Below are 25,587 nucleotides of genomic sequence, written 5' to 3' on the forward strand. Positions count from 1 at the left end.
AAGTAAGAATTGAACGTGTGCATGTAAAGAGAAATCATTAAAGTGAAATTCCACAGCATTTCAAGATCTACTGCAATACTGATGAGTTGCTAGAGAAAGTTAATTTTCATGTTTAATAAATGCATACATTATGAGGAAATCTTACAATTTATCACAACATAAAGTTATTGGACATAAGTAAACAGTACTAAATTATTCTTGTAACACGCAATTAATTCAGAACTGGGTTCCCATGGTAATGTTTCTAATTTAGTTTGCTACACATTTATTGGTCCAACAATAATCCCCACATCTGGTTAATATATTGGTATATTTTCAACAGATCAATTCCAAACAAATTTGTAGCACAAAAAGAAATTGCCTAATCTCAGAGTAGAGCAGAATACAGTTAATTATATAGGGAGGATAATATTTTAAACAAAGGAAGGTAGACTCCCCAATTTCTGTCCTCATTTGCTGTGAAAGGGGGTAGAAATAATTAAGACTCATTCATTTTTCTTATAACTCAGTTCTGTTGCTCACATCCCTTTATTAGCAGTCATTTATAATTAACTAGTATGCCCAAGATCTATTGCAACTGCATTCTTCTTCCCGTTTTATTGTAGACCCTGCTTTATATAAAGTCTACAGTGCTTATTTTTATTAATTACTGCTCTGAGAAGCCTCTCTTTTATTTAACAGTTATTTGAATGAAAGATTAGTTTTGTAAATTAGTTTATCTTACAATGGTCTATTTTAATATTTCTTTACAGTCCAGTGAAACCAAATGTGGTATGCATTCAAAGTACAATGTTTTGTTCACAGGACATTTTCATAAAGATGCTCTATCTAAGTTAGGGCCCAATCCAACTCCCGTTGATGTCAACAGACATTAGATTGGGCCATTACATCATATTAGTCTGTCCAAAACAGAAAAAGTGAACACCTTCAAAATACTGTATCCTATGAGATCAATTTAAGTTCTTTGAAATGCCATTTACAAATCATACTTTTAGACATTCCATGATTATTAGAAGTTGAAGCATCTCTTATTTATGAGAACAAATGTCTTAAATGTACAGTTTCATAAGCTTTTTAGTTACTGTAGCATTTCCAAATGACAGCAAATGTGAGCAAGTGTTTACTCAGAATAAATTAAGGCCTTGATTCTGAGAGGATAACCTCATCCCCACACAGAACAGGATCGAGACCTAACCCGTATATACAACAGCTCTTTATTTAAAGACATACTTGCATTTTATACACAAATAGCCAAACTATTCTTGCCAACAGAGGCCACAATTCAGAAAAGTATTTAAGCACATGCTTAAGTCCATCGCTATTCAGCATAGAACTTAAGCATATACTTATGTCCCATTGACTGTAGCACAGCTAATAAACAGAAAGCCTCTATCCTGCTTTGATCAATGTATCAAAATTTAAAAATTAAACATTCATGTTTAAAAGCACAAAACCAAAGAGTAGCCACACTCTCTGGGGAGAAAGAGGAGAGCTTCTACGAGTTGTCAGGGTTGTGAAAGCCAAGCTGAGCGGGTACTCAAGGCACTAGATAGAAGCTTGCTGGAAGAAAAGAAACCCCCTCAGAATCTAAAGACACCCACAACTCTAGGTTTGACAGAGATTTGCAGCCAAGAAAAAATGAAAACTCCTGAGTGGACAGAGCACTAAAGGGCTTATTCCTTCACCCCTTATTTAAGGGGTTATTGTGATTCTCTGGACCTTTAAGAGCCAAGCCTCCTGACTCTCTGGGTCTCTGCTGGCTACTCCTTCACCCTGTATAGTAGTTTCTCCAAGGCCTGACAACCCAGGCCTCCAGAAGTCTGGCCTTTTCCTCCCTACCTCGTATGGTAGGCGGGAAAGAAATATTCTTTTTGGCAATTGCCCAGCACTTTTATCTCACTCTCAATGGCAGACCTCTGGGTTCATTCCTTGGGTGGCCACTTGCCAGGCTGCTATTGAGGAACCTCCTTAAATAGTCTCCAGCTTCTCTGGCAGCCATCCTGCTGTGCTTGAATTGCAACTTTTACCCCAGATTTTGCTAGTCAGCCATTAAGTCACAGCTGGGGAAACTGTTCCATCCATTAACTCTTTCATGGCTGCTAGAGTTTGGGGTTTATAACCCTATTTTGATACTGAGTACCCCTGTATTCACACCCGACACACTACTGAAATAATCTTTGTACAAAATATGCCTTGGGAGGTATCATTTGAAAACTAAACTCACTGATCTTTAATATTCTTGCATGATGTATGTGTGCAATGTGCACAAAGAGTTATGACATATGATAGAATGATTACTAAAGTGTGTTTAAACTAGGTATGACAGAGGGTTGGTAAACAGGGATGCCCCAAAGGAATGTATTTTCTCCACCTCGGAGTTACTGCCAAAGTACTTTGAAAGACAATCAGAATATATTTACAAATCACATAAATCCCATCAAACTAACAAGGAATTCTAACTTCAGATGTATTAGTGGGAAACCCCAAAATTAAAGGCTTTATATCTGCATTCAGCTAGAGCAAATGCCATGGCATCTAGCATGTGTGTCCAGGAAACAGATCTCTAACACAGAATGCTGAAATCAACATCTGGGTTACAGTGCAACCTAGAGCTGTCTTATCAACATAGCAGAAGGAGCCACCGCCATTTTTGCAAACAAGTTGTCTCTGAAGCAATATATAGTGAAACAGTAAAGGGCCTACTATAGATTCTTGTGGATCCCCACAAGTAAGATAAGCAGAAAGGGAACAAAAAGTCTCCTGTTGTAGCAGGACACTGTCAATAAAGTATGGCAATAAAATCTGTTCAAAGCAAAGTTTTTACATTTAGAAAGGTTCAGCAAAATTCTGCAAATAAAAGCAGCACTTAAATACACCAAACAGACAGTCTAAGTCAGGCAAGATCAACAAGCAACTAACTTCATTTGAAGTGTTTTTACTGCAGAGCTTCAGCTGGTTTAAAATTGGGGTAGCTCTGTTGTAGTCAATGAAGTCCCAAAACTTTCTTCTGATGTAACGTGAGGTCATGGTATAGGAGAAGTTCGGAACCACTGGTTTAAAATCAGGGTAATACCAGTAAATCCAGTAAGCTTCCTATGACAAAGTGACCTAACCTAATATATCTGTGCATATCTGTACTGTTTTGCAGAATGAAAATATTATGATGTTATAACAGCATGGCACCCACTTCTTGCGAGCACCCCTTCTGGTCAGGTGTTCTGTGGTTTTTAAAACCATCCCGGCCCTGATATTGGACTGCACCCCCAGGTCTTCCTCCCTGAAGGCAATGGTTTTGCCTTCTCTCTGGGCCCTTCTAACCCCAGCTGGGCCACTAAGTAGGCCACTAACTAACCCTTCTGGGGGTTTAATTGCTGTCCAATTGTAGGCCACTTCCCCATTGGCCTATGGGGGGACGCAGGCCCACCCACTACTCCAGATCTCATTCCAGGGACCCTAGGAATAACAGCCACACACTGCAGTGCCCCTTTAACAAAACTGCTTGCAGTTCCCCAGGCCATTTCCTCATGGCCCCAGCCCTCACCATTGCTTCACCAATTCTCAGGGCTCCTCTAAGTTCAGGTCCAGCAGCCAATCAGAAGCTTTTCCTTGCTCCCCCTGTCCCTGCCAGCACTGAGCAGTCTGTAATTTTGCAGTTCTCTTTGGCCAGCCAGGAGCACCACCTGCACTCCTCTGGCTCCAGCAAGGAACAAACTGTGGCTGGCTCTGCAGCTCCTTTTTATATGGCTCTTCTGGGCCCTGATTGTGCAGCCTCTCTGGTTGGCTGCTTCCCCTGTAGCCACTCTTGGCTGCTTGGAGGACATAGCTCCACTAAGGGATGGGTGGAGCAGAAGTGGATCCTGAGGCCTCTAGCAGAGAGCTTCTGGGCCTCATCCACCCCGTCACACATGGATAAAGATCCAATTCATGCAGATGAGAGAACATTGATCACACAGAGTTTCAATTAACTGTACTGAAGAAGAGCAAATGGTGAAGCTCTCTTTTGAAAAGATATATGATTTTGCTGTTAAATTAACCTCTTTTTCCTTATGAATCACAGTGGTGATGTTAGTATTATCTCCTGAAGAAACCACAAAGGTGAGAATGAAGCAAAGACAGAGATTTAGGTATTGTGTATCAGTATGAAATATTATATTCACATTATGATGAACAAGAGCGATTTCAAATATTCTTATTTTATCAGAAGTATGTATATTGCACCCCACATTCTCAGCCTTTGCATGCATTTATCAAGGAAGTGAAAGACTATCTCACTAATACAACCATTAATTTCCTGGGGGGAAACGAATACAACCATTAACTTACTCTTGTTGTTACTGACCCAGCCTTAGTATAATACTGCATAACAGTGCTTTGTACTTAATACACACTTCAATTTAGCTAGTCATATCTCATTTGAGTCAAGTGTTCAATTTTTTTTTTTTTTAAGATTAAGGAGAACTGTTGGATTATATTGCTGGGGACTGACTGCCAAAAAGTTGTTATTATACATATTTTGGTAGCTCCTAGAGGCCTCAACTAAGTCAGGGATCCATTGTGCTAGGTTTATTTTATCTTTACCATGAGACTAGACAGAGATAGTGTGTGGTTAAAATTCATGCATTTTTGAAGCAAGCTTCCCTCCCTGTTTTACGTACATCTTAGAATTTGAAAAGTTAAAATTTAAGAAGAGTTTGATTTTCATCGCTCACGTCATTTACTCTCTGCACTACATTCTGAAGCTTGGAAAATGAAAGTAAACTAGGCAGTTTCATTTTCATCTCTGGTAAGTTTCTATTAAATTTTACTTACATTAGTAGGATATTCACAATATTTATGTTGCAAAGCTTCAAACAAACATTGTTTCTTCAACAATTAAGTTGTTTCCACTGAACTTTAAGAAATCATGATTTCTGTAAATGGCTGGCTATGCAAAACATAGATTCAAGGTCATACTGACCAGACATTTTCTCTTTAGTAAGGCCTCTAATAATTTAAATTCTTTAATACCTGTCTTTTCAGTGAGAAATATCAGAATTATCCTATTTAATTATTTGTATAGAAATTTAGGGCAGGATGTTTTCCAAATGTTAGAATTAACAGGAGCTTATTTCGCTTTATAGAAGAGTGTGCTTTTGCTCTTACAATTTAAAAAGTATTCTGGCAATAGGAGAAAGGAAAACGTGGTCATGAGGACAACCTTGATTTGAATATTATTGCCATCACTCTTTGGTTACACAGTGCATTGGAGCACTTACACTTCTCCTTTCTCATATGGTGTCCCCACAGAATTTGGATACCAGTGTCACTGACAGACACAGCTATATGCTCTGGTCATTGTCAGGACATGTAACATGGGCGGTCTGACCTAGCGGCCAAAGCCAGGTGTACAGTCATGGTCACACCAAAGGTCAAAAATAGAGTCAGGAATGAAGGGGGGATGTGACATGGGCCAGGAGGTAGGGATGTGGTCTCAGAGGTCTGAGCAGCAACAGGCCTAGGAACTAGTTCCTCAGACAAGGGATAGGACAGGAATTTATACAATGTGGAATCCAATCAGCAATCTGCTGTTAGCCTTCTGAGTCAGTGGGTATACCTGCCAGTGATGGGATATTAGCAGTTCTCTCAGCAGGTGGTGCAGAGGGTAAGGCTTCACTTAGCAGCCCTGTGGGCCTGGGTTTGAGACCTGTGGAGCTCAACAATCATACAGTTTCCTTCTTAATTCCCACACTTTCATTATCCCTCCATTTTACAAAACTATCTCCTCCTCAGCTAACAATTTGAGACTCAGAATCCATGGGTAACATTGTTACAGCTCAGGTTGTAACAGGAATCATTGAACCAGTCTCATCTCCATCCTACCCATTAGCATCTTGAGTAACTATTATATAGGCTCATTTCCCATGACTGCATGCTCCCTCTGGTTGCTATTTTTCATGGGTAACAAATGTGAGTTTTTGGGGGGGAAGCGGGAGAGACAATGTTATAGAATAAAGAGAGCTTACCTTAAACAAGAATACATCAATGAGAGAGGGGGGGAAAATCTATTTTCAGCTATTTTAAAATCTATTTTATGAGGACTTTCACTAGCAGGGAAACAATATTTGTAAGACATTAAAAGTTTTCACTAAATTTGAGGCATGCCATTTTACATAGCAATACAATTCTGCTGCTTTTAAATCATTTTGCTACTTCATACCTGTGATAGTTTGAATGAATATGTCAAAATTCTCTTATATAAAAGGCAGGAGGAAGTTGCCTTACTTTCTTTTCCAGAAAAAAGGCTTTCCCTTATATTTTGTAGACTTCAGCATCTCTTGGCTTTTCAATAAAGTGAAGAGCTATTCATTTTTAAACAGTGTGTTTTAGAGAGAGAGGCCAAATTAGGATCCAAGCTATTTTCTGCATATTTGGAGTCATTTCAGTTCCAAAGCCCCAGAAAGACCCTTTCTGCTTCTAGGCTGAGGGGATCTTACTCTCACAGATTGATTTAGTAATGTCACATTTAGCAGATAGTGTACCAACTACACTCCCCATTCACTGTGTAAAAACATCTTTGATCTTACAAAACCAAGTCAACTGGGGAACAGCTCATTCTTTGGCAGTTCTTTGGGTCATGCATTTCTCCTCAGTTTTTGACCCACCCTTCCACAGTACAACCTCTGCTTTCTGGCCCCATGAAAGAACATCTTCCAGTCTCTCCAAATGAAAATGAAAAGACATTTCCAGGCACACAAAATTTCAAATAGCAGTCTTGTCTCATAGAGGAGAGGACAGTTTCGTGCCTCTAAACGCCCCCAAACTAGTACATCCCTTTCAATCACATTTCATAATGCATCATGCTCCCAATCATGAGAAATTAATTCAAATAGGTCACCACAGGATGAAAGTTAACCTTTGTTTTCTCATGCCTTTGCCCCTAGAAATCTTATTTTTATATGGATTGTATATTTAACCTTTTAAACTAGCTGAAGAAATCAGATCCAACTGGCTATTAGGACTACACCACCCATACTTCCATGCTAAAACACAGAGCTATAGGAATGAACTTCATTATATATATTTACGAAAGGCATATAAGTAATGGGTGATTATCTTTGCAATAGTCACTGCTTTAAATCTGGTATGTGGATTGAATTTTGGTTTATAGAGCTAGAGATCATCATAGTAAACCTAATGAACAAAAACCATACCATAAAACCTAGAGTTATGTTTTAGCTGCCTTCTAAGTTTTTCTGTGCAAGGTCTATTGGACCAAATAAGCTTTTTGTCCCCCACAACAGGGAGTGGCAGGGGCTTTCTGTGTTCAGATGAAAGTAAATGATGGAGCACTTTAAGTAAATTTATAGCCTTCATCAATTAAAAAAAGTTATCTTCTGTAAACAGCAATTGTTTTTCAGGAGACAATCCTTTAAGCATAGAAGGCGCAAAACCCACCAGCTGATTTTGTGGATCCATTAATTTTTTTCTAGCGTATATTCCTAATTTTCTTATCAACATGGTCAGAACGGTCTCAGCGCACAGTCTGCAAAGAGCAAGGCAATATGAAGCCGCTAAAGTCAAGAGTTCCTTCATTAATAGACAAAGGAATATTTCTAGTAGTGTAGGTCCAGTTTGGGGAACAACTCCATCACCTTACTGTTTCCTTTCAACCTGAAGTGCTCTGCTCCCAACTGTGAGCTCCAACAGGACTGTATCATGCACTGCCAACCAGCAAGCCAGAAATTAAAACAATTTAACTTTCAAGAGCACCAGCCTAAGGAAATACATAATCTTATTTGTATTGAATTAGTTTTATTTTTTAAATTAACTTTTTTTGAAAAAAGCCTTTATAAGACTCCTGTGATAAAGAACACTATATATATTAAATTATCCAATTAAAAATCCTGTCTTTCAGTTTGAAGAAATGCAATGACTTCTACAATAATTCCCCAAGGTGAGGCCAGGACTATAATGCACTGACTAATATATAATAGCTGTCTCATATGTGAAGAGTAAAGAGCTATTTATGAAATGTTATCATGCAGGAAGACTAACACGTCTATTAAAGGAAAAATGTGAACTCTGGGTCTCTCATCGGGGACTCATTTAAATGCAGTTTTGCTAAATTAGCTACAGTAAAGGGCCAAAACGGGAAAGCTAACTGTAAACTCAGATAAAATAGCAATTCATGTTAAAGAACTCCAGTGGATATCAAGTCAGTAAATTCATAAACACATTTCTTCATCCTGGGTGCCCCAAAACAAGAGCAAATTCTGTGCCTAGTACTGATATCTTGCTGATCAATGTCTTCAGTACTATATTTCAAAAGTCAAACAAACTATGGATATTAAGATGAGTTTTATAGAACCCTAGAAAAATTGCAAATACAAGCAGCTAAAATAATTCTTGTGCATCAATGGCTAGTGAGTAAATAAGTCATATAAAGGATAACTATTTCCTTTTTACTGTTAGCGCATTCGTTTTTCCACTGCAAGGCCTTTTGCATCACAAGCAATATTTCCTCAGCCAACTCCTGCTATTTAGATAGTTTTAGTATTTTATTAACTGAGTTCTGGGTCAGTCAGTTTTTAAAATCAGGTTCATTCATGCCTACTTAAACAACAAATATGTGGCTGAATTGCAGCATTCTTCGTTCCAATAGCAAAGGCAAGAATTTTCAGCTGGCCCAATTGACAGTTCATTCCATGCAAACGTGTAACTGCAAAACAAAAAGTTATTGAGCAAAAGACTAAGAACTTGGCAAACATAAAAAACCACCACCACCAAGTGGCCTATATGTGGAAAGAGTTGCGATGGATATTGTTTCAAGGATTTGAGAGAGGAGTAGCATTTGTTCTTTCTGGGCAGTGGTTGGCTATATTCTATTATACAAAAGGAATAGCTACGTAAGTTACATTATTGAAAATAGCATTTTGTTCTGAAGATATTTATGTAGCACCTCCAGCTCCATGGCTGAGACACCTGGGGAGCTGAACAAAGAATACAACAGTAGAACCTCAGAGTTACAAACACCAGAGTTATGAACTGACTGGTCAACCACACCCCTCATCTGGAACCAGAAACATGCAATCAGACAGCAGCAGAGACAAAACAAAAACACAAAACATACAGCTGTGTTAAACATAAATTACTTAAAAATATAAAGGGAAAGTTTAAAAAAGATTTTACAAGGTAAGGAAACGGTTTCTGTGCTTATTTCATTTAAATTAGGATGATTAAAAGCAGTATTTTTCTTCCACATACTAAAGTTTCAAAGATATAAGTCAATGTTCAGTTGTAAACTTTTGAAAGAACAACCATAACATTTTGTTCAGAGTTACAAACATTTCAGAGTTACAAACAATCTCCATTCTCAAGGTGTTCGTAACCTGAGATTCTACCGTATATTTAAAGTTAAACTAACAGAGTGACAGCATTAAAAATTATATGTAATTAAAAGATTCAAAACAGATTCTAGTAGATTTCTAAGGCTTCAAAGTGAAACCAGACATACTGGAAGAGATGTGAAATTGCCTAATCATTTGAAAAACTATGAAGTTAATTGAAATTATCCATTTTCCATTGTAAGAAGAGAGAAGTTTAAAGAGTGCTCTGTGTTTGTATATATGTAAATAGTTACTGGATAAACCAGTAAATGGCACTTAATATGTAGCATAATTCCTAGGTTTTGTAAGACCAATAAAACTTGTGCACTGCAAATGACTCCCTGTGGCTGCTCTTTACAAGTCCCTGTGTGACTATCCCACATTTGGGGAGACGGGAGCTGAATAAGTACTTCTGCACTTACATATGGTGCTTTGCCAATTGAAATGGCTGTACCTGAGTGAAACTCACATGACTGATCAGTTTCATTCTCTCCTTGCTTGACCATGGGGGAAGCTTTTGCAGAGTGAAACTAGCTAGACTTTTCATTCGATTGTATAGGCACGATCTTGTCAGAGCGTAGAAGGGAGGAAGTGAAAAGATATCAGGATATTAAGGATATTAAATTCCCAAAATATGGGAAAGATGACATCCAGAGAAATAGAAAAAACATAACCTAAAAATGTATTGATCATCACTTTGAGATCATTAGCTATATTGACTCAGATGTATACATTCAAATTATATGGGGGATAAGTCATTCCTTTAAATTTCATCTGTTTTGGGGGGGGGGGATGAATGTTGACAACTTTTTTTTGGATTTAAAAATTTTGTTGAAATTTCAGGAAAAATAGGTAAAAATTTTAAGTTCACATAATTTCCCTCTTTTTCCCCCTCTACCAGGTCTTAATTGAAAGTAAAGCAATGGTCACGTTTCACTTTGCACATACTACAAATGGGATACTAGTTTGTACTGCAAATGGGATATTAATATGTGCCTCTGTGCTAAAGCTATTTATATAGCATGTAACATAGTGGTTTCTAGTAAATGGAGTACATATTTCAGTGGCTTTGTTGTGGTCTCCATTATTCATCTCTCCAACCTTTGCAACCATACATTTTTAGTTACATGTCACACCAGTCTGTATTAATAGTTCTTCAACCTTCCTAGGCTAGGTTTCGGCATAATAGCATAGACTATTAAAAAAGTTCAAAATATGAGACTTATTAATCATATTTCTGGTAGTGTGTAAGGAGTAACCAAGAATGGGGTCCTATTGTGCTAGGCACTTTACAGTTAGACAGAGTATCAGAGAGTCCCTGTCCTGAGCAGCTTAGAAACTGAATAGACAAGACAGACACAGGATGTGTGGGGGCATGGAGGAAAGGATATAACACAAGCGGAATGAACTATGTGATGAAGGCAAATGTCATCCAAGTTCCCCAACTTTTGGTGGGGGAGGGAGAGAGTTTGTTTAGTTAGGAGACGATAAACTAAATGGAAAGAAAAGTGAAAGGAGTGAGGACAAGAGGGTAAGAAAAGCAGGTGTGGAGTAAAGTTGAGGTGAAGAGACTGTGAGGGAGAGGGAGGGGAGGAGTAAACAACCCATCAACACAGGGTAGCGAAATCCAATCAAGATAGTAGGAAGTTCTCTGATTGTCGCAAAGTCCCTGCTTCGGCTGCTTCTGCAGCGGCTCCTACTAGCTGTAGTCTTAAGTGTATAATTCTTTATTCCTCATGATAATCAGCACAACCAGATTTTATAACTGACCGACCACAAAAGATCAAGATAATCAGAAAACTAAATCTAATACTTGAAACCCTTATAGACTATTCTGACAAGTACAGTCAGGCAATATTATCAGAACCAGTACTTGTGAGATGCACACTAAGTGCCAGGGGGGCAAACAACTTTTATCCAGGAAGCTTTATCGTACTTGCAAATGATTTTCTGCAAACCCCTTATATTTGTTGAGGACGCTAAGTAAAAATTCTCCCCTTCATTCTCAAAACACTTCTGGTTCGCAAGAAGAACATAATTCTTACAGTTGGTTATCCGTTCTGTTATGGACATGATCACAGTTAGCGACGGCAGGGAGCAGTTGACAAGGAAAGTATAAGTCCATGGAAAATTCTCTGTCTCAGTACACATGCAGAACATTGACAAGAAATAAACGTATGATCACTCATTAATACAAAGATAAGCTACCACATTGTTTGACACCCTGCTACTGAAACACGAATCCTAGTGAGTACTCCCTGCTGGTCATCATGAGAATTGCTGCAAGGGAAATCCAAGCTTCTGTGCTCTGGATCCCCTTGGGTGTGTTATGCTTCTAGAGCCTCAGAAGGCTGCAGTGCTGGTTCCTCCTTTGGCCTCTTCTTGGGCACTGACTCTCAGTCTGTTACCCCTTCTTGGAAATGGGGCACCTCAACCCACCTGCCCTAGGTCCAAAGTCAGTGTGGACTCCCAAGATACCCCAGTTCCTTAAATATGTCTGCCCCCACCCCAAATTCCATCCAAAAGCTTCTGGTTTATAGTTTAACTCTTAGGGGCACATAGCAGTTGTGATGCATTTAACATACAGAGAAAAACTTTGCTCAGTCCAATACATTAATGCTGTTTTATACTTAATCGTGTAAAGCACAAGGGCATACAGATCATAGAAAACACTAAACACATGTCCCTGCCTCAGTTTCCTCACCACTCCATGGCATTGGGGTCCGAGTCCCATGGGTTGTCCACAGTCCTTGGGACCATCTGGGCTCAAGAAAGCAGACTAGGCCCCCTGACTCCATGATGCTACTCCATGCCAGAGGACCTTTTCCTCTTGGAGCTCTTTACCCAGCTTCTGTGACCTTGTTTTCTCTTCCCCGTGCTTCCTCTTCCTGATTCCTGTTCAGTGTGTTTCTTTAAACCCCTCCTGATCACCTGACCTCTCTTATTTACTCCTGGTAAGTTTCCACTACTCCTGCCTTCCCCCCTCCCTTCAAAGGAGTTGACTAAGTTTATTTTCTAATGGTGCAGCTAATCCATTGTTCCCAACCTTAACCCAGGGTTAAGTTAAGCACTAGGCACCTTCTATTGTATCTGTCTGGTGTGTACATGACAGCAATGGTGGACACAGACACACACACACTCATCCTATAGCAGTTTTTCATCTTCGTAATAGCAATCAATCTCATAAGCAGGGCCCAAGCATAATTTTCTCGGGCCCAGTACAAAAACTTGTAATACAGACCCCCACCCACACACATACCACAATCCCTCATCCCATACATACAATCTCATGAGCCATGAAAAGAGTTTGAATACTGAAATTACTGTTATATATTCTACATTTCTGAAAAATGTCCCCCCCCCACCTTTGCTATTTTTGTTTAACATAAACACTCAGCCTGAGAGTCCTACAAGTTTGCTGACTATTTTGTAACTTTTTGGTCATTATAAAGGTATTAGATCCTGTCAATGTCTTGATTTTTTTATTCTAATGGGCCAGTGTGACTGCAAACATTTTCTAATTCGGACAATTAACTTTAAAGCTTTATTTTTCTGGCCTTTTTCATTGCAAAATCATGAATTAGCCCCCCCAAAGTCAATTTCTCTTGCAAGTTCACATTCAATAGACAAGATAGAACGGTTAAGCCACCTAGCTTTGCAGGCCACAAGCCCGGATCTTTGAAAAGACAAGAATCAGATAGTGTAGCACTACTCTCTCCTGCTTCTTGTAAACCTTCTCAATGTGGTGGTGCTAATGGTGAGACTACCTCACTATCTTCAAGCATTAAATTGAGTCACATGATACATGTTCTGACAGCTTTTCTTTGTCATCAATTGCCAGTGCCACAGACAGTCTCTATATTGAAATCATTTTCATCTTGATTTTGTTCATCTGCTTCCCTAGTTAGTATATTGCCTGACAGCAGAAAGGCCTTGTCTGATTTGAAAAACTGGAGGATAGATTGGTGTCCTTTAGCTTCTTTTAGTTCCCTTTCTTTTACCTCCTTATGTTTCTGGCTGCCTGATTTGTATTTATAGTCACCACCAGACATGGCAGTATGGGGTGTGACTGAGTGAATTAGACACTTACTCACCATAGGTGTGCGCACGGGGTGTGCCCAAGCACACCCTAATGCAGGGGAGTCAAACCTTTGGTATCCGGCCCACGAACCTTTTTGATGTGGGCCGGTAGAGCTGCCACCGAAAGAATAGTTGGCACTTGCGATTTCTCAGCGGATTGCAATAGAAAGTGAGCTGCTGCCGAAAACGAAGTAGCCGTGCGAAGTTGCCTCGGACTGGAGCACACTGCAATCTGCCGCCGAAATCCCGTTCATCACGAGATTTCTTGGCGGAGACTAGGACGCGGCAGGAAATTCAAATGTGGGCCGCTGGTGGAATTGCGTTTGGCATGCCTGCCCCTGATAAAGATCCTGGGTGCACACCCTAATGAAAATTCCCTGGGTGTACACCCTAATGAAATGTGTTGCGCACGCCTATGTTACTCACATATATTTTGGGCCTGCAAATCCTACCGGAAGAGGCAGCAGCACTGGCTCCCACTGTCTTATGGTGCTTTGCTTTACCCCTCCCACCAGCTGTCCCTCCCTCCTGCCTATGCACAAGGAACTCTGGGACTGGCAGTTCTTGATCTTGATGTGATAGACCATGTCACAGAGAGGAGCACAAATATCCGTCTCTCAGTCTCAAACTACAAGTCCTAGTTTAACTGCACAAGCGCACACTCTCTATTCTAGAGAAGGGCCTGGGCTGGGCCAGCAGGCCCAGAAACTCACTGTTCAGAATGATGATTGAGACTGCTCTAACACTGCTTCTGATTGGCTCCATCAACTCTCACAAGCTCTGGACAACAGATACATAGATACAGGGAAATACATTTCTATAAATATCCTCAGGTGTGATCGACAATTTAGCCTCAATGTTTTCCTCAGGGTAATAGGGGTTGCAGCCTGGAGTGGGCCCCCCAGAGCCTCTAGGCCCTAGTAAAGTGTACTCCCCTCCCCCCCATGTGAGGGCCCTGCTCATAAGTGGTTCAGATAGAGCCTTAATTCATCATAGGTCACCAAGCAATAGTCTGGAAGAAAAAGATATGCCCTGTTGCCAATCTGGATGCAATTTATTTGAACTGGCTTATTATGAATATTGTGCCAAAGTGTTAAAATTTCCCCTCTTTGGTATTTACATTTTAGTACGATACATGCAGTTGGGGGAGGAAGTAACTAGACCTAAAGGAATAAAAGGGAAAATTTAGGCTACATGTCAGCAAGGTAGTTTCTGAAGGGAAGTGGCAGATGCCTAAGTGTTTGGCACTTTTAAACTAGACTGGCCAAAGTACTAAAAAAAAATGTGCTAGAGGGAACAATCCTCCATTGGCAGTGGATCAATTCCCTTTCTAACATCTGATTCTGGAATATAAGTAAGGCCCTCAAACCCTGATGGAAAATAAATGATCCACTTACATTAAGTTTCACTTTTCCCCCTGTGAATGAGCTGTACATTAGTTTGCACTGCATGGCCATTTAGCACAGGTAGGATATAAAAATTATATAAAAGTGGGTCTTTTGCAAACTATTGATTGAAATTTTACAACATAGTCAGACCAAAATCTATGATCTGATTATCTGTAAATATTTCAAGCCATGTGACCACATGCTAGGGTGACCAGATGTCCCAATTTTATTGGGACTACCCTGATACTGGAGGAAAGGGGGTCTCTCTTATATACGCAACTAGCTCCCTCTCCCCCTGAAAAAAAAAAAGTCCCAATTTTTCACACTTGCTATTTGGCCACCCTACCACCTACCAATACACACCTCCATGTATTTGGGATATAACTAGTGGGAAAAATACATATTTTCTAACCACTGGACAAAATTCAGGTTACTGCTACTAATTTTTCCTTCATGAACTCACTTGCGCATTCTCCAGACTAATTAATTGAGTCACATCAGAAGCTGCTCCAAGCTGCTCAATTGATCTGCTTTTGTCCACACAAATCGCATCCCTTCAGTAGCCATTAGGATTACTGGCACGTTGTGAGGTGGAATTGGCCATGCTGTCAATAATCTCTGGCTGCTTGCCTTTTTAGTTTGCTTGCCCCAGGGAGCTGTAATGCAGTCTGCTGACTTCTCGTCTCTTTCCTTTCACAACAATTAAAACTGGCAGCATAAGGTTTGAGTAAAATTTTAACTAATTTAGTAGTTTCACCTGAAAAAAAGGTGTTTCTGGTAATTTTAACCAGCCTATGAAAAAAAATACCTCCCCCAAAAATACTGTCAAACTGAAGATCAGCACACTACCCAAGACACGTAATACAGAAAGATTGGAGAGGCAAGCTGAACTCCCACTGTCTTAAGGTACATCTGCACTACACACTCCTTTTGGTTGTGGGCAGAGTATATATACTACATACCTTCCTTGTACGGGTATAAATAGCAGTGCAGACAGTGAGGCGCTGCTTAGGCAGATAAAGTAAGGACATACCTGAACCCTGTGTGTATGTACCCTACTTGCCCAAGCAGTGCATCTCCAAACATCGACACTACTTTTTATTTTATTTTATTTTTTAAACAATGTAGTGTACCCCTGCAGGGAAAGGTTCTGGTATCAGGGAACTGTGGAAGTCTTTCCTCAACACAATGAAATACTTTGGCAGCAGGGAAACCTCACATTTCTAGCCTCACCTCCGATTCCAGTGAGCAGTTTCCCTTCCAAACAGCCATGTTAACAAGTTAGCTTTGAGACAACAAACTCCAGGGCTCATTCTCAGGTGCTGGAAATGTGTTTCAGAGTTGTCTGCTTTATACAAGGCAAGTTAATTTGAGGGAGAAAGGAGACTAGAGATGTTGACTGTCAATGCAGATGTATGCATGTAGTAGGTAACTGCAAATACAGATTTCATTATAATATCCTCGCTGTTAGTGATGTGGACCACAAACTTGCTCAAGTGAACACAGAATTTGTTTGAATTGTTTTTTCCATAAGGTGCAGAAGTAACGGTCTCTGATAACCCAGGGTAACACTTTTCACCTCTCCAGAATGGATCTGCCTCAGCTCCCAATGAAGTCAGTTTCAATAACTGCTTATGGGGAGCCACATCAGCCTCAAGTCCAGGGAAAGCAGCAGCACAGACATGATAGTGCTAAGCCTAAGGCAGTGCTTTGGGATTTCGGCTGCTTGCCCAGAAAGTACAGGTGAGAGAGGAGGAAGGGAGATAAAGGAGAAAACAGGGCTGAAAACAGGCCCAAGTGTAATTAATGGGATACGTGTCTGGGGGGAAACCCTGCAGCTGTCTGCATTCTTCTAGATATACTTTGCCTGTGCATGAAGAAAGAAAACTTGCAGCTGAAATGGGTATTTGAAACCCAAATATTCAATGAATTATAAGTACATTACAGAGGTACGTAATGTACACATTAAGAAAGACATTGTATACATTTGTATCTGAGAGGGGCTATTTGTGTAGCTTAAGTGGAATGGGTTTGGTAGTCTCAACTCAGTTCCTAGTGCTGGTGGCCAATATATGCTGGACTTATATATTTTACATATATGTATATGTATGTATTATTCCCACCACATATTAATATACATTAAGCACACAACATCAATATAACATTATATTGTATATATATATATTTCTAAGAGTTACATGGCCTGAATTGGCCTGTCTTTCTATAATCCTGTTCACTTATGCTAAGTATCCTATAACATTTTGCAAAGCTGAAGTCAGCTTTGGCATTAGAAAATAGGAAATTTGTCAAAGGCAAAATACATTAATGGTCTGCCCTGGGACCAGCTGGGAAAGTACCTTCACAAACCAGTACCTGGAATGCTAGTATTCAAAGCAAAGATAAGGATGATACAGAACAACAAAGTAAAGAACTGGTCCAAATTGATGGGTTGGGTTTTAATGATGTGTAAAGAGTTCTGTAACTTGTAAAATCATCCTATAAATATTCCTCACTGAAATGTGTAACTTTGGAATCACACCTTGTGCAGCATTGTTAAATTCACTTTATACAGGAGACAGCTTTCCAGAAACTGGTATCATATCAAATCTTTTTCCTGTACTATTAATTATGATTAATGACTTTTAGCAATAAACTTGACTGATATTGATTTGATCTCAACATTATTTCATAACAAACACAAATGTCAAACAATTGACTATACAATTTATCAACAGTGCAAGCTGGTCATCACAAAACACCCCACAAGCTGGCCATAAGGAGCAGCCATATTATCACCTGTCAGCCCTGTTTTCATGCCATCCTCAATACAAGAACTATATACTGAGTGAATATAGAGAACGAACTATCATCTTACCTCTAGAGGCGGTTCTTCCCAGGGTAGAGATATACAAAGGGGACAGTTTGGGGAAGCTTGCGCTACTACTGATCCTGGATCTGGCTGTGCTGTGGATAAAGACAGAACATTCATCAGGAATGGCAGACCACCTCCTGTCACAAGCACTAAATTCATAACAATTAATGTGAAATAGGAGTTTGTAAAATACAAAAGGCCACCACCCAAAGTTCATTCATTAATTCAGTATTAGACATAGGCCTGTATCAAAATCCCTGAGCTGGAGAAACCCAAATCTGTAAGGATTTCAAAGCCCAGGATTTCATGCTCATCTTTAATTAATATGAGCAAATATCTGATGCTGAGGCATTCAACTGTGCCTCATACCACAGCACAGCATGCCATGGGTATATGTGTTGTCCAACACTCACCTGGTGAAGTATTATTGATAGATAACAGAGTCTGGAAAGAACCACCAACAGAAGCAGCAAAAGCTTTGGGGGGGATGGGTAATCTATGGTATTTATATGGCTCCCATTACTATAGAATCTGAGTACCTCACAATATTTATTCCTCATAATACCCCTGTGAGGTAGGTGGTGATATCCCCATTTTACAGATGAGGAGCTGAGGCACAAAGACTGAATCCCAGATGCACAAGGTATTTTGGGCTCCTAATTTCTATCAGTGGATCTGAGACAAAGTGACTTGCCGGAAGTCACACCGGAAGTCTGTGGCAGAACAGGGAATGCCCCCGCTAGCACTTTCATGACAGAGAGGAAGGATGGTGCAGTGGTTATTCTAGATTCATAATCTTTCCCCAAAAATTGCCTTGTTGTACATATAATACCAACATAGTGATGGACAGAGGCTCTCTTTTCATAAGCTGTGAATGCTCCAAACATGGCAGAAATAACATCAATAACCTTTTTAACACGTCACTAATTTAAAATTGACCAAGATGAATAATCATTGAATAATAACTTTAATTTCTCCAACTGGTGTCTATTTAGCAGTTTGTGTTACTGTGCATATAATTAGCATGTGTGACCCTGTGAATTTAGTTATTGTTACTTGCCATCCCTAGCCCTTCCCTCCTATGATACAGCATAGATACTTGGTGAGTTTTAGCTTACATTAGATTGTAAAGATCTTTTAGGGCAGGGACAGAATTTTCCTATATATTTGTACAGCACATAGCAGTAGAGCTCCAGCGTTCCTTGATGCCATTTTGGAACAAAACAAGCAGCAGAATAGTGGACAGGAAAAGTAGCCTGGTGGATAGGGTAATAGCCTGGGGCTCCAGTTCAAGTTCATGCTCTACCATAACCTTCCTGTATGACTCTGGGAAATCATTTAGCCTCTCTGTGCTCCAGTTTCCCTTCTATAAAGAGGGAATAATATTACTTCCCAACCTCACAAAGGAGTTGTGAGAAGAAGCGCATTGAAGTTTGGAAGGACTCAGTGGCTTTGGCCACTGTCAGAAGACAGGATACTGAGCTAGATGGACCATGGGTCTGACCCAATATGGCCATTCTTATGGACGGTCATATAAATCTTAGACAAAACAAATGTCTCACACCATTTTTAAAGGAAAATACACACACATACGGCCCCTAGATGTGGCTGAATTATGGTTGTTCAGGGAAACAATTTCAATTTTCTGACTTCTGTCATTTAAAAAAATAGCTATAATGAGATAGGAAATTAAAAGCTAAAACCAGCTTTTAAAAATATTTCTTGAATTTCTATAAAAATTTTATGTTCCTCTACTTTTAATTAAGAGTAAAGATAGTAACACTGCAAGAGTGAAAGGTTTTTCAAAAAACACTGGACAATAATTAACGAAGATCACTAACAATGACATTTTCAATGTCATTATCTAGTGACAGGGCAATAAAAGCCACAGGCTGTATGGTCTCCCAATTGAACTTTAGAAGAAATTCCATAAATATAGGAACCACCCCTAGATATAGCCAACTTTTCTTTTTAATGGAATTGCATACTACCAGATTACATGAGAAAGCTTCTAACCAGTTTTAGTAAACTGAATAAAGACCTTTTGATCAGTAACGTCTGTATATTTTTACATACATAATACAAATACAAGAAACTGTCCAAAATCTCCTTTCACTGATCTAAGTGTAAAATCAATATATTAATCCATATGGCTCAGTCTGGATTAATGCAAGAGATTGCTTGTGCACATCACATAACTGATAGCTCTTCCCAGTGGCAGTAAGTAACTGCATCCTTTAGTGTTCAAAAAACCTTCACTTCATCTGAATGGGATTGTTTGAAGATAGAACAGAAACAAGCAGAGATCCTACTTTACATTTTATTTCATTGAAAGTGTATTTAAAATACTTTGTGCCTCCATAAAATAACTTGAAGTCAGCAGGATTCCATGCAAGTACAGGAGCCCACACAGAGATACAGCTGGAGTATTGGGGCCTTATATAGAATTATCTTCAGAAAATAGATAGAATCAAGGCATATGCCACTTGCTACACCTTCATAAGCGTGACGCCTGGGCCCACAGGATGGAGGAACTCTCTATTCCCACTCACAATCCATAGATGCCATTTCAGGGCTCCTTCTGCAGACCTATAAGAAGCAGTGAAAGGAGTTTCCTCTCTCTTACCTGGCTTAGTCCTACCTGTGGGGTAGATGGCACCCTAAGAAGAAACAAATGCTAATACGTGTGCAAACTTCCTCAGGTCATTTTGGGCAACATGCATCTCTGTCTGCCCACTCAGTCTATAAGCACATTGGGGCAATGAGAATGTCTTTCTCTGACTTGTACATAGGTTTCCAGCACTTAAATTTGCTTAAAAATACTATCTATCTAATCTACTATACTGAACTACTGACTGCAAAAGAAATGGCAAGTGATACTATAGCTGGGATTTTAAAGCTACAAGGAAACAGGAAATTTGAGCAAACTCCATACCCTCGTGCATATTCCCTCTAGGTAGGAGGGCCTCTTTCATTACATAGTAAAATGACACTGAACGATGTGATATGCTATTACAAAAAGTTACACAAATATAAAAACTATTTTCTCAAGAGTTTGAATTTAGTAGAAAAATATTTGACTGAATGTGTGTAAGATTACAAACCTAGGTAATACCTAATTGTTAATCTTACATTTAAATAGTTTCCTTCTGACTGTACTTTTTATCCTAATGTTTCATTAAATATATTAATATTGAATCTTTTTTGAATCCTACTAAGATTTTGACCGCAATATCATCTTGTTAGAATGAGATCTACTGGATAATTAGCTTTCATCATATTAAAAGTATTTCTTTATATCAATTTAAAATGGATTTCTTTTCAGTTTCATTGATTATTCCCTTGTTCTTGCAGACTCCTACTTGTCTTCTCTGTAAACAATCCCATGTAAGGAGAGACTGATAAGACTGGAAAGTCTTTCCTTGTCTCTAATTTCTGAACCCCTTCTATCTTAGGCTCTGGGGTTTTTTCGCCTTCCTCTGTAGCATGGGGCATGGCTCACTTGCTGGTGGATTCTCTGTACCTTTAAGTTTTTAAACCATGATTTGAGGACTTTAATAACTCAATCATAGGTCTGGGGTCTATTACAGGAGTGGATGGCTGAGATTCTGTGGCCTGCATTGTGCAGGAGGTCACACTAGATGATCATATTGATCCCTTCTGACTTTAGAGTCTATGAGCTGGGGTGATAAGAACTGAACACATTCCAGGTCAAGGCACACAGACTTATGTAACAATCTTCAGCATTTCTATTTACCCTCTTTCCTAACATAAAAGATGAAATCCAGTTAAAATGAAAGGCAACACATTAAAAATACATCGTTCCTGCCTTCTTTAATTTCTGTGCTCAAGGATCAGCAAATATTGTTCCCTGAAAAGGCTTTTATGATAATTCCACATTGTTATGCTCCCTTTTCTATACAGGTAGGTATTAGAAGACCCAATCCGTTTGTAATAAGACACCTGAAAACATTAATAGGGATGGTATATTAACAAAATGGTAGCTGTAGTTTTCAGCTAAGACTTATATTTTTGTACTTGTATAGGTTAAAACAAAAATTACTTTTCATGAAAGAATAATGTAGCCTATATGGAACAGTTTTACAATGTTCTTTAATTCTAACATGTTGAGATAGAGACCACATATTGGAATTTCAGTTAGATATTTTAAATCAATCTGAGGGTGCAAGTGCAGTGCTATTTCCACCAAGTTATCCAGATTTAGAGCCTGCAACAGTCTCATGATTAGGTATAGGCGTGGTTTTGATGTTTGAATTGAATTACCCTGAGAAACCATTTTTCTTCCCCACTCTCCAAGGTTCTCTGCAGAGAATCCTCTATGCTCAGTCCTCTTTTAAAAAAAAATCCTTCCTTAAGGCTCTTGCATTGTAGCAATCCTCTTTCAGAGAAAGAAGCCTGAATCAATGCTGCTGGATCAATGTTACTACTAGTTCAGAGAAATGCATACACAGTGCTCTCAGCATCAGGAGCTAAGGGCCAGACCCTGATCCCACTAAATTTGCTATTGATTTCAATGGGACCAGGATTTGGTTCTAAATGAAGGAATCCAATCTGGGTCCCTTTGCGTAGCAGTGCATTCCTGATCCAATTAAGGATACTAGTTTTATTATGATTAAGTGACCAGGCATCACTGGCAGAAGCCAGGCTCAGATTCAAATCTCTAAGCAATCCTTTCTGAAATGAAGTATATGGCTTAAGCTCCCATCTATAAATCTTTTTCTTTCCCAGTTTGAGATACTTTCAATTTAAATCCCCAGTCAAAACACACAGGAGTTTTTGAGATTAGGAAGCCACAAGTATCTTTATGTGGTAAAAACCACCACATATTTATACAAAAATTAAAGTGTAAAAAATCTAAACAATGTCTTAAGGTGATGGCTGCCCCACAGTCCCAATTAAGAACTCCCCACTTACTTATATCTTCACTCCTGATCCCATTGGTTTCAGTAGTGGTCAAGCAGGCAGCAAAGCATGACTCCTCTGCTCTCCTGTAGCAGACAGGCGAAATCTGGACCATCACATCTGCCCTGATTCATGACTGCCTGTTCTGGTCTCAAGAGGTCAACTCCACCATCACCAGTGCAGTTCTGCAAGATTATTCACACTGCCTGTCTAATATGACCCAGTACAATCCCTCAAGGCCAGCTCTGTCCTGGGTTCAGAGTCTCTAGTGTGAAATCCAGAGCAAAGTAGGATCCCTGCACAGTCACTGGCTTGTCCAATAGAGGCTTGCAGGTTGCCTTGTTGAATGTAAATTCCCTACCTGACCAGAATACACTACTTCACAGCTCAGGATGTACAAATTACTAGAGTATGTCTTGCACAATTCTTTCGCAAATACACGTTACATGTTTATGCATAAAATGAAAACAAAACCAAACTCTAAGTAATGTAATTCATATTATACAGAACTATGGGTTTTCTATTTTCTATTGGAGAACTTGATTCAAATAGCCTTCATAGGAACAGATCAGCAGATTGTGAATTTTGAGCTTCCACACTGATAAAATAGAACACTGAGAAACATGGCACTTACTTTTTTGTTGACATAAAATGTGTCACATGAACACTAAATCTGTATACAGTTAACACAAGCATGAACTACTGAGTAGGGCTAGAGAAACAATAAGATACTATATGAAAAAGTAATACCACATACTGGTGACAAGGTTCACAAAGTAGACAAATGCTTCCTTTATTTTAACAGTATTTGCTTCTGCAAGAACAAAATAAGCTGTGAAAAATGGTCAGGTTGTCATATACTTTTTAAAGCTTTGCTGTAAATACAAACTTTATTCCATTTTCCAGACAAAATCTACAGGACATTTAGCTTTTCCATTTCCTCTCTAGGTGGGATATTTTTCATTTCTCTACAATCACAAATTCTTCCATCTTACACCTAGAGCAGGAAACTGTGTGATTATTAATGGCGGTCATTTCTGTTCTTACTGAAAGACAGTACTCTGATTTCTGGCACAAGTTAGGGTTCTTAAACAGAGTTTTGCATGGTAACAGACATTCTTCTCACACATACCATGATTGACTGACTGGTCTCTCTATCTTCTGACCCCTTGTATGACTACCAAATATCAGATACAATAATTTTTATTTTATACATCCTACTTAGCATAATGTAGAAGATGAAAAATTAATCCATGCTCCAAGTGCAGAAATTATTACAATATACCAATGACTAATGGCAGGCTTATTGCCAGTCTCCCCATCTGTCTTTCCTGTCTAATGTAATTAATATTAATTACATTTTCCCCTTCTGAAATGAACTTCACTAAATTACACATGAAGGAGGTGGATAGTGCTTTGTATTATACATCAGAACGTTGTCAGTGACAAACAGTCTAATTCTATATTGTTCAGATGAAATATTTTAAAGCAGGATTTGTTACCATGGTAAAGTACAGTATGTCAGAGCAACAATGCCTAATATTATACATCAAAGCAACGGAGCTTTAACACTCTCCACCTTTTCTTACTATAGAACTTCTTGAGACAAAAGCAGTTCTATGATTCTATCATTGCATTCCAGTAAGGTAAGTTTCTCCCACTGGCTCCTCATAAAGTGAACTTTTAATTCATTCTGGGAGAGAGAAACCTCAATATTGATGCAAAAATTATATTAATCAAAATATTAATTGTTTTATTATTAGGTTGTTATTATTCATTAAAGATGCAAACAAGTTAAGAAGTAGCTACAAGTATGTTATAGCCAGGATGCTAGAAAATATAACAATATATATTACAGTTAGCTAGTTATGTTGCAAAATATTAAAGCTAATCATAGGAATTCCAAGAAGTTTTTGCCTTATCGCCTTAGGATAAGCAAATATCAGGGAACATAAACATGGCTTTATGGCTAAGGAGAGTTTATCATCTTAAGAGTGTGTACACAGATTCAGAATTGCATTTTAACCTTTACCTCATTTTATCTTTACACTATTTTCTTTTGTGATATATTAAAAAGATACATTGGTTAGTGAGATTTGTGCTTTGTAAAAATATTTAATAGAAGTTAAATTGCTATAACACACAATTGTAACTCTAAAGAGCATGAGTCAAGAAACAAAACTATGAAAAACAATGTTTTAGGAAGAAACCTAGTTATGAAAAGAAAAACAGGGTGTGCAATCAGAGCAATAAATCTAGAAGTAAAGTGGGTCCATACCAATCCTCCTCACCCACCTCCTTCCTCCAAAGAAAAACCTTAGTTTAAACCCTCACAAAGAATTCAACAAAAATTCTTGAAATTCAAATTGATTTATTTTGCAAACACACTGAAGTCTAAATTCTTTAAAGTAGGAGAACATTTATGGTGGGAAAGTTTACAAAAGATATAGGTTACATCCAACTCATATTTCCACTTAAAAGGTGAAAACCTTTGTTATTGCTCAAATGCTTAAGGGGGCATAAGCGTCTTTTTAAAGGTATATTTGCAAATACTTTGTAACTAAATATAAAGCCTTCACATAACTGCCTGATATTGTTAAATAACTAGTAAGATGTTTTATGTACAAAAGGTCATTTGAGACTATAACTGATTACTAATATTAAAAGCTATTTGAAAATTGGGAAGTTACTTATCAGCACTGCATAAGCAGCCCCTCAGCAAACTTGTGAAGACAAGAAGAACCTCTCCAAAGATTGGTAGAAAGAAAAGACAATACCTTCTTTGATGACCATTTAAGCTTAAAATTTCTAAGAATTTAATTTAAAAAGACTATTTTGAGAGCGGACTTTTATAGAGAGAACAAAACGGTTTGGACTCATCTAAAACATAATTTCAACTCCTATTAAATCCTGATGGAACCAAACATATCTCAGAAAATTGTCTGAATAAAAAGAAAGT

General features: G+C 38.7%; 1 protein-coding gene across 1 annotated transcript in view; it reads right to left on the bottom strand.

The window, feature by feature from the left end:
* Positions 1-25,587, bottom strand: part of IQCJ (IQ motif containing J) — a 325,729-nt gene that overhangs the window by 231,565 nt on the left and 68,577 nt on the right. Inside the window, exon 4 of the mRNA XM_067543069.1 lies at positions 17,709-17,797. Coding sequence (XP_067399170.1) covers positions 17,709-17,797 — 89 coding nt within the window. The remainder of the gene's footprint in view (positions 1-17,708; positions 17,798-25,587) is intronic.

Source organism: Emydura macquarii, unplaced genomic scaffold (genome assembly GCF_026122565.2).
Source record: "Emydura macquarii macquarii isolate MOO-44397 ecotype Brisbane River unplaced genomic scaffold, CSIRO-AGI_Emac_v2 contig_18, whole genome shotgun sequence".
In the NCBI taxonomy this organism is placed as follows: Eukaryota; Metazoa; Chordata; order Testudines; family Chelidae; genus Emydura; species Emydura macquarii.